Source organism: Vitis riparia, chromosome 2, assembly GCF_004353265.1.
Source record: "Vitis riparia cultivar Riparia Gloire de Montpellier isolate 1030 chromosome 2, EGFV_Vit.rip_1.0, whole genome shotgun sequence".
Lineage (NCBI taxonomy): Eukaryota > Viridiplantae > Streptophyta > Magnoliopsida > Vitales > Vitaceae > Vitis > Vitis riparia.
In genome coordinates, this window is record NC_048432.1 from 12,018,069 (window position 1) to 12,027,787 (window position 9,719).

At 38.7% G+C, this 9,719-nt stretch overlaps 1 protein-coding gene and 3 non-coding genes across 4 annotated transcripts; 3 read left to right on the forward strand and 1 right to left on the reverse strand.

The window, feature by feature from the left end:
- Positions 1–290: 290 nt before the first annotated feature.
- Positions 291–2,369, reverse strand: LOC117929503 (probable purine permease 11). The gene is made up of 2 exons (XM_034849810.1): positions 1,843–2,369; positions 291–1,611 (listed from the first exon to the last, which is right to left on the reverse strand). The coding sequence occupies exons 1-2, from the start codon at positions 1,883–1,885 to the stop codon at positions 488–490; spliced, it is 1,167 nt and encodes a 388-aa protein (XP_034705701.1). The 5' UTR covers positions 1,886–2,369; the 3' UTR covers positions 291–487.
- Positions 2,370–2,773: 404 nt separating this feature from the next.
- Positions 2,774–2,969, forward strand: LOC117908083. The gene has a single exon (XR_004650154.1). It is a non-coding gene; the product is annotated as a U2 spliceosomal RNA (small nuclear RNA).
- A 1,449-nt stretch (positions 2,970–4,418) lies between these two features.
- On the forward strand, positions 4,419–4,614 carry LOC117908268. Its single transcript, XR_004650182.1, has one exon. It is a non-coding gene; the product is annotated as a U2 spliceosomal RNA (small nuclear RNA).
- A 4,755-nt stretch (positions 4,615–9,369) lies between these two features.
- LOC117908134 lies at positions 9,370–9,565 on the forward strand. The gene has a single exon (XR_004650161.1). It is a non-coding gene; the product is annotated as a U2 spliceosomal RNA (small nuclear RNA).
- The last annotated feature ends 154 nt before the right edge of the window (positions 9,566–9,719 follow it).

Genomic DNA, 9,719 nt, shown 5'->3' on the forward strand with positions numbered 1-9,719 from the left:
TAAATGGGCTATTAGTATAATACATTCAAATGCATTACACACCATTACAAATTTTTGAAAGTTAGGTACTTGATTGAAGGCAATGCAAACATTTAATTTCTTTGACTTGGATAAGATTTTGATCATATGAAGTGTGAAAAATGAACACTCAATCATTTCCTCTGGTGCAAAAAAAAGTTTTACTGAAGGAATAATAATTTAAAACAAAACAAAGAAGGCAACACAGAGGAAGAACACCAAGGCTTAATTGGTGACCTCACCATATGAACCAAAACCTCAAAACCCACATCTGTCATATAAGTCTTCTGTATATATTTTTCAGGTCTACTGACCCTTGTATACATAACATCTCATTCACTTCATTTTTTTTTTGTAAGACTATAAGAAACTAGTTCCTAAAACTGGTTTTTGTAATTGCCATAAAAATGCATTAGCATCCTATTGAAGATCTCGAGGTTTACATGATTCTGTTTTCATTGTGAACTTGTCAACAAACCTCTGTCAGAGCATTAGAAGCTTCACCCTCATTGGTTTTTGTTTCTTTGGATCTACAGTCATCAAGATAATGCTGATAGATGTAGGAAACAAAGCCCCAGACTGCCAACAGCAAGGCCATCACTTTCACCCCATCCATCTTATCATGGAAGAACATTACAGCCACAACTGGAACCACAGGCAAAGCAACAGTACTAATGACATTGGAGAAGAGAGAAGACACCTCAAAGATCAAACCCAGTAAGCCCACTGAGGAAATTTGCCATGTCACTGCCGTCCAAATCAGAGTCATCAGATATGATACCTTCCCATCTTCATATTCCTTCATCTCTTCACTCAGACCACTCCATTCCCCGCTTGCGAAAAGTCCCACCACGCAGGCACAAGTCGCAACAAATGATGGGTATACTTGCATTTCCAAGACTACATCGAAGGTCTCTCTTTTTATAACCCTCTGAAAAGATAATTGCACCAGAGAGAGGTACAAGGAGTATGTGGCAGATGCGCCTAGTGTGCAAAGGAATCCAATTACATACTTCCCTTTGGGGGTCCCTGTTGTGTCTTCAGAGTCTGAATGGACTGCAAGAAGGGAGGCTGATATGGTGAGGAGGACCAGGGAGTTGAGTATTAGCATGGTGAACTTCTGTGAATTGAGGAAGAAGGAGAAGAGGGCATTGAAGGCCAACTGGGTCGCACAGAGGAGAGAGTAAGTAGAGACAGGGAGGTAGAGGAGCCCATATGAATACATCAAGTTATCGCCTGTCAAGAGTAGGCCAAAGAAGAGGTAGAGGAACAATATGGTGGAGAAAGAAGGTGGTTTTGCAGAAGAGGGGCTAATTGAGATGGGGGTGGATTTGGATGACGGTGAGAAGAAAAAGAAGAGGGGAAGGAGGATTGGGAAGCCTGCTGATTGAACAAATGTGGCCATCCATTTGCTATTTCCGCCTTTGTCATAGTATAGTCTTCCCAACAGAGTGGCTGTGGATTGGCCGGCGAGAAGAAAGAGGGTGTAGATAGCCACTCGAAGCCACCACTTGTAGAGTATGGGTTTAGGAAGACTTGGTTGATTACCACTGACTGTTGCATCTCTTTGTGAGCTTCCTTCTCTGCTTTCAGCTGGTTCAAAACACAAAAATAATTGAAGATATTCATTCAATTCAACACATCAGCAGGAGAAATAGAAACTAACCAACCTAACTGATATGGATGTGTCCAAATTTAGATTCATCAGCAGTTTTCTGATTAAAAAATAAAATTGTTTTGAATTAAAAACGAATTGCCTGGAGAACATGACCTTCTTCCTTAATCTGTTGTGGGAGCTTTCTATCTAAACACTGAGTAACTAACCTCTGGTTTGTAGTTGCAGCTGCAGTTCTTGAGCAGCCTCCATTAAGATTGAAAGAATGATAAGAAAAAGCTAAAGAGAAGGCCTCCTTTTCCTTCTTCAGTGTGTACAAACAAGAAGAGATCTTGAATAATCTTTACAGGTCATCATCAACCAGCCAATTCCAACTGCTCAACTGGCTTATTGTCATTCATTTTGGACCCAACTGGCTACCTTGGAACAGAGCAGAGTTTACTTGATCTGGGGTCAACGAAAATAGGTAAGCTGCAGCTTTCTAGGGTGATCTTGAATTTGAAATGTTGGTGCGGATCACTGCTGGAACGTCTGAACAGCCGTGGGACATGTAAAAATTTCCTATCCCTTTCATGTGAAAATAACAAATTCAATGAGAAACACGAAGGTCAAAATTGGGTAGCTAGCAGCTCTGATTTCATTGTGGGCGAGGGTTGTTTTTTCCTCTTTTGCTTCTTCAAATAGTCATACAAGGATTTTTTTGTTTTGTAGTCCAATATGCACATTGTGAGACACCCATGTAAGGCTACCTCTACAAACTGTTTGCTCTCAACCCTCAAGATTGAAAACGATTTGGTGGTAACTTAAACCTTGTAACATCTCTAAGACAAATAATTAGCAGGCCAAATAGCATTAGTTTCATGTTCAAGTCCCTACTTTAAAAAATGGAAAAAAAAAAAAAAAAAGATTCAGAATTATATTTAGACTACATATCTGCCTCTGAAGTTGAGAGGCAAACATAAAAATGAGAACTCACCAAAGGAACCTTGTCTTACCAAGGATTGTATAGCATTGAGCTGTGTGTGAAACGGAGAGGAGAGGTAGGAAAGCGGGAAGGAAAACGTGTCCCACATTGGCTATGTACAAAATGTAGCTGTAAAGGAAGATACATAAAAGGGAGATGGAGAAACAGGGAAAAGCATACCTTTCTCGGCCTTTTGGCTAAGATCAAGTGTAGTATCTGTTCTTATCAGTTTAATATCTGATACGTGGGACATCGTCCCACATGATATTAAATTTATTTTTTTAGGGGGAGGGCCCATCACAATAGCTTGCTATTGGGGTCCTCGCGCGTCGCCCTTGCGTTGCACTACTGCATGGGCTTGGCGCACCCCTCCAAAACCCAGTTCTAAGTTTGTTAGAGCCTGCGCGAGGTGCGGTGCTGCAGGTTTGTCTTATTTATTCTTTTGGGCCTGGGAGCTGTTGCAAAGGGTAGACCTTCTGACTTGTCTGGGCTGGGTGGAATAGTATTTGTATGATCTTTAACTTCACGTTTAGGTCCCAACGTAAAATGCTTTATATAATAGTTGAAGGTACTATAACGACAATCATACATGACGATTCCTAAAAAACAAAATTAATTAAAAAAACCGAAGGTCAAGAGTGTGTGCAGGCAGGAACAAATTGCATCCTAACATCTCATTGGGATCTTGAATAAAAGATTATACCTTAATTCCTGATAAAAAAGGGTATATATTTAGGTGAATGAGTATCAACACAACAGAAAGTAAAATTGTTGGTATAAAATTTGAAAGAGAAATAAACTAATTACATTTTATCATACGTCTTATAAAGTTTGTATGTCCCTGGGATTTCATAGAAAATGGTGCAGTAGCAGTTAAGCCTTGTAATTGTTGGATAAGACACAGGACCAGCCAAAAAAGGGGGAAAAAAATCGCAGTCGATCTGACCACAATAACATCGCATAATGGTTTTCCTAGGCCTAGCTCTTATGCCACTTGTGTCCCAAAAGGAATTCCTCATACAAAATAGTAACAGAAGGAGAAGACAACCAAATGAAACCTTTACGGATCTGGGTGAAATTGAGCATAGATTGCAATGCTTTGGGGCAACTTTGTGTCAACAACAGCATCCACCAGCCAGAGGTTGGGACTCCGACACACTGACACTCTACGACTTCAGATTTATATCAACAAAGTCTTTTTGCTTTGTTGAAGAAAGTGTCTCCATTCCTGGTAATGGATTATCTTGTCCATCAGAGAATTTACAACTATGTTATTTTCTTATTAGAGCTGCTGTGGTGGAATTGCATCTTGAGAACAATTTGTTTCCCCCCTAAAATAATGCTTGGTATTATGCTAATGCAACATATGTGGGTGGTAAGACATACCTTTTATCCTTTTTATTTCTTTATTTTTCTCTATCATTTACTAGAATCTTGAACAAAATTGTTACATATTTATTGATGATTCTCTGAATTTATTCATTCAAGTAGTCAAAAAAATCAAGAATGAAACATAAAACACCCACTGACAGCCAGTCATAAGTACAATAGAAGAGCAGTACAATTGTTCTGCCTTCTACTTGTACCAGACTAAGCTTTCGATATGTAGTTTTATGTCAAGGTGAAGTTGCCATACATTTAAATAATTATATTATTAGGTAACCTGAAAAATAGAGATTCTTCATGGAAACGAGCACAAGGAGAACACACCAGACACAGAATGAGATAAGAAGTGGGAAGTGCTGTCCCACATGGACTAGATATGAAAGCTGGCTGTACGAGGACATAGCATAAAAGGGAGTTGAGGAGACGGTTCAAATCATACCTTTCTCGGCCTTTTGGCTAAGATCAAGTGTAGTATCTGTTCTTATCAGTTTAATATCTGATACGTGGGACATCGTCCCACATGATATTAAATTTATTTTTTTAGGGGAAGGGCCCATCACAATAGCTTGCTATTGGGGTCCTTGCGCGTCGCCCTTGCGTTGCACTACTGCTTGGGCCTGGCGCACCCCTCCAATGAAAGTCTATAAATGCCTTCACAGTTTCATCAGCTAATTTGATTGAGTGTAGAACATAAATACGCAACTTTTGGCACTAAACCCATAACTCTCATGGCAATGGAACCACACTCAACACTGTCACAATGCAGCCGACCCTTTGTGTGACTGCAGGCAGCTTGCTCACCTAAGTGTCTCTTGGATAGTTAAAAGATTAGGAAGAAGAATGTGATTAGAAAATGGTAAGTTTCATACTTTGTACTTCCATTCCTCTATTTTTGTTTTGATTGAAAAATTTTCAATGTAGAGCAATGGTAAAAGTATGATTTTAGTTGGCTTTGATTTGCCCAAGTACGAGCTTTCAAGACACATTATGCTTGAGTTGCTTAAAGGAATAAGGAATAAAGAAGATGGAGGAAGAAAAGATGAGGCTCCAAGCAACAATGAAGAAGTTATGGATGTGTTTGATTTTGTATTGTTGGTATAGAAAGTCTCAAATGTTTGATATGTTGGTGATGATAAGAACTGTAAGTATCGACAGTTTAGTAAGTGACCCCAAAACAGGTCAAAGAAGAAATGAAAGATTGGGAGCATGAGTTCTGCATGTACTACTAGCTATGTGGATGGTTGATGGATGTGAGCAATTGATTTAACATAGTACCTGTATTAGGTTCTTAATTGATGCTCACTGTTCTAATATACTTTGATTTTCCCTCCCAATGTTATTTATACTTGTCTTTTTTCTCATTATTTATTATTTTCTTCATCACTTAAGGATTGTAATGGCTACCAGTTGCAGGGATGGCGACTGTGGTTATGCACAAAATATTTTGTTTTTGTTTTTTTTTGTTAGCGACCCACCTATTTTTCTATTTCAATTTAACCTTTTTATGTTGTATTGGTGTTATTGGAGTTAAAAGAAATAATTTTCCAGAATGCAGCAAAAACAAGCATGGGAATTCACTTATTCCCAGTCTAACATGTCAATTTTATTTTAATGTATGTGTTTTCACAAAAATGAAGAGTCTTATCTGTTGTGTATTGGTGACTGTCTCCTCATTTCAGTAATTGATGACTGAGCTGGATTCATGTCTCTTTGTTTGTGGCCAAAAACTAATGTTATGTCTCAGTAGTCCTGAAGAACAGGGGAATCTTGTCTTCCTCAAGCATATATAGGATCTAATGAAATTGTAATTTCATTTTTTTAAGATTTCCTTTTGGACTCAATTCTGTTTTTATTATGCTGGTAATCTTGCGATGAGTGAGTATGAGGTGGAGATGGTGACTGATGGCATGCCTTGTTTATGGAAAATTTCATGGACTCACTGGGTAGATCTTTCATAAACATATCTGATCCTTTTCCTCCTTCCCTGATCTAAATGAGTACATCTCACTTGTGATTGAAAATTTGAAGTATTTGTGGTACTGACCAATAATATGTTCTCTGTACTGTCAAACTCGAGTATAATTTTGAATAGAGCGATTTCTAGTTTTAGGCAATTCACACTCGGGTTCCAATTTTGGTTCTTTGGTTTAATCATTTGAACAGCTGATTTATGCCTAAAAATTGTTCCCTTGATTTAGTCAAATCTGGTTATAAACTATTGTACTCACTTGTCCGCTTGTTCTTACATGAGGTGCAAGTTTGTTGTATGGTAGTTTTCACTTTTTAGCAATGAGAATGGATTTTCATTTGTAGAATGCATATGCGTTTTTTCAAGTCTTTGTACAAGAATGAGAGTTTTCCTGTTTGATTGATTGTGGCAGGTCCTTGAAACTGAGGTGTGTGGAGGATAAGAGTGGAGCTTGGCTTTTGTCAACAAGATCTATCTCCCAAATGTGGCTAAGATTTGAGTTCAACCATGTACTTTAGCTTCTGTGGGCGGTATCTTCTATTGTAAGACGAATGCAATGAGGAATTCAATTTTTTTTTTTTTTTTTTAAAGCATTACACTTTTGGAGGTTCTTGAGTTTTTGGTGTCTAAATGGTACTCAGAGCTTGATGTTTGATAACATAGTGTGCCATGTCAATGATTTAATATAGTTTGTACAAACTCTGGACACATGAAATTTTTTTTTCCATGCATTATTTATGGTTTAATGCATAAAATTGTCGATTTCAGAAGTTGATAAAAGTACTTTTAATTTGTTTTCAGATCTGGTAAACTTGTTTTAAGTGCTTTCTCCTTGATTTCTTCTGTATCATAAACCGTCAGAGCTGTCAAATGGTGGGGCTGCTGTGATTATGTGTGATCTCCCTGCTTATGAACAAAGAAAGAAAGGTAGCCAGTCTTCTCAAACTCGTGTGTTCCAAAAGTAAGATTGTTTGGTGTTAAAGTGGCAAGACTGGAGTGTCTTGAATTTTCTATTGACTTCTCTTTCTTATCCAAATGAACTTGACATGGAGTTCAATTCATTGACTGTGAAGTACTCCATTGCATAAATCCAGAATCATTTCTGTAAATAAAGACATCTGTGGCCATGAACCCTAAATGTGAGCACAAACCATTTTCCTAATGCTTTGATGCTTATTTAACAATTCCTAGGAAGCTTGTGGCATTTGGTCTTGTAGGGAATTCTTATAATTTTTGTAATGTAGGATTTGTTCCTGTTTCCAGATAGTCATCTGGACTCTGTTCCTAAACATATTTGCTTTTCCAATTGGGTCTATTCCAGTTGTTCAATTCATTCCTATGAGATACAAGCTGAATGGCTTCTTGTAGTGTTTCTTTCTTGCTTCCTTCTCCTTTGCTGCCAACATTGATTCTTTCTACATCTTCAAGTTTCAGTCACTTGCATCTCAGATCAAGGGTTAAAGAAATTCTATTGACATTCAGTTCCATGTTCCATCTAAAGGAATTCTGAATATATTTGTTTTGAGAGAATGACTACAAAATCAATCTCAAAATATAGAAATCATCAATCTGCTTGAAAATTATAAAAAGGGAAGCAAGGAGGATTTGATATAGAAATGGAGAGTGCAGTGGAATGGACTATGGAGTAGGGAGGTTCGCTTTCAGTTGAGAATGTCCAGGATCTTACTTCCAAGAACTTCAGTTTTGTTAAGTCCAGTATGGAGTAGCGTTGCACTGTTGCCTGGGCCTGGCGCACCCCTCCAAACTCCAGTTCTAAGGTTTTGTAAGTGAATGGTGTCTCCAGTCTATAAATTCAATTTAGGGTGGAATTTTCATAATTTTCTGTCTATTCATTAAGTAGTTACCAGGAGAATGCGTTTGTTGATAGGCTCACTATGTTTTATGAGTTTCTGAACAGAAAGGGAGGTGAAGACAAGCCCACAAGTGCAGAAAAAAGTTCAACCACGATGAGCCAATGCTGGACGGCAGTGTTTTCCAATAAAAGTATTCATTCTCTAAATGAAAGGCGAAGAGTCCTTTTTTCCCTTTTTATGATCTATACCTGTGGCATCCCACATCGGATAGGGGGAAGTTGCTAACGCTATATAAGTATGGACCCCTCTTAACCTTATAAACGAGTTTTAAAGCCGTGAGAGCCCATTTGGGTCAAAAGTGAACAAAATCTACTCGATTGAGAGTGAACCATTACAAATGGTATCAGAGCAGGTACACAACGGGGATGGGGAGGTGTTCGTCTGTTAAGTATGAACTCCTCCTAACCCCTTGTAAATGCGTTTTAAAGACGTAAGGGTCCCTTTGGGTCCAAAGTTCTGCATCTTCAAGTTTCGGTCATTTGCATCTCAGACTAAGGGTTAAAGAAATTTTATTAACATTCAGTTTCATGTTCTATCTGAAGGAATTCTGAACATATTTGTTTTAGGATGATGGTTATGTTCCAGGCTGATTTAGTACTAGGTTTCTTCCAGCCTCTTGCAAAGGGATGCTCCTACAAAAGGTCAATCCCAAAATCTAGAAATCATCAACCTGCTTGAATAATAAGGGAAGCAAGGAGGAGTTGAATCGGTGTATGGAAATGGAAAGTGCAGTGATAAGTAGCAGTAGAATGAAGTATGGAGGTTCACTTCCAGTTGAGAATGTCCTTGCTTTTTCTTCCAAGGACTTCAGTGTTGACCAGTTAGTAGGTTTATCCAGAAGCCAATTCTGAAGATGTGATGATGGATGGGTCTCTTCAAATTCTGATGACTGATAGAGGAAACTCGTGGTTGATCAGTAAAGCCCAGGGCCTAAAGGCAATGACTTTCACCAAACTTCAATTAGCCGGTAAAGATCTGGGCTTCTCATGGATGTAACCCCCATTTTCTGTTTTTGGGCATCTGATTAGTAACTCCTGGTTTGTAATTGCAGTTCCCATGAAAATTCAGATGGATGATAAATTGATAACTACCCTAGAAGGTTTTTCTTCTTTCTTTTTCTTTTAGCTGTTTATTAGAAACGATAGGCATGCATTCGATCCATGGGACTGTGAGCTTGACACACAGGACTCATGCCGCTGCCCAGTCCATGGGGTGGAATAGTCGTGCTTGTGCCTTGAAACTCATTTAAAAGTTTGATTATACCAAATTAAAACAACCAAACCCTGTTCGCCATCATTTGAGGGTGAGTGGTTACTAGTTAGCGGTGGTGTAATTGCATTTCCATGACACCAAGGTTAAGTTATATTTAGAATTACAGAATTAGGTAACCTGAACTCAAAATAGACTCTCTATGGAAAAACACAGGAAAAAACAAGGCAAAGGGAGATGAGAAAGTGGGAAGCGCTGTCCCATATCGACAAGAAATGAAATGTGGCTGTAGAAGGACATAGCATAAAATGGAGTCGAGAAGACGGTACAAAGCATACCTTTCTCGGCCTTTTGGCTAAGATCAAGTGTAGTATCTGTTCTTATCAGTTTAATATCTGATACGTGGGACATCGTCCCACATGATATTAAATTTATTTTTTAAGGGGGAGGGCCCATCACAATAGCTTGCTATTGGGGTCTTCGCGCGTCGCCCTTGCGTTGCACCTTTGCTTGGGCCTGGCGCACCCCTCCTATTACAGTTTATAAATTTTTAACAGCATGCCTAGGCTAGGGGGAGCAGCACAAGGTCCCGTGCTGCAGTTATAGTTAATTGATTCGTTTGTTATACAGTAAGATCGATCCTTACGAGCAAACGTTGCCCTACCTTAGTTGTGCGAACCATGT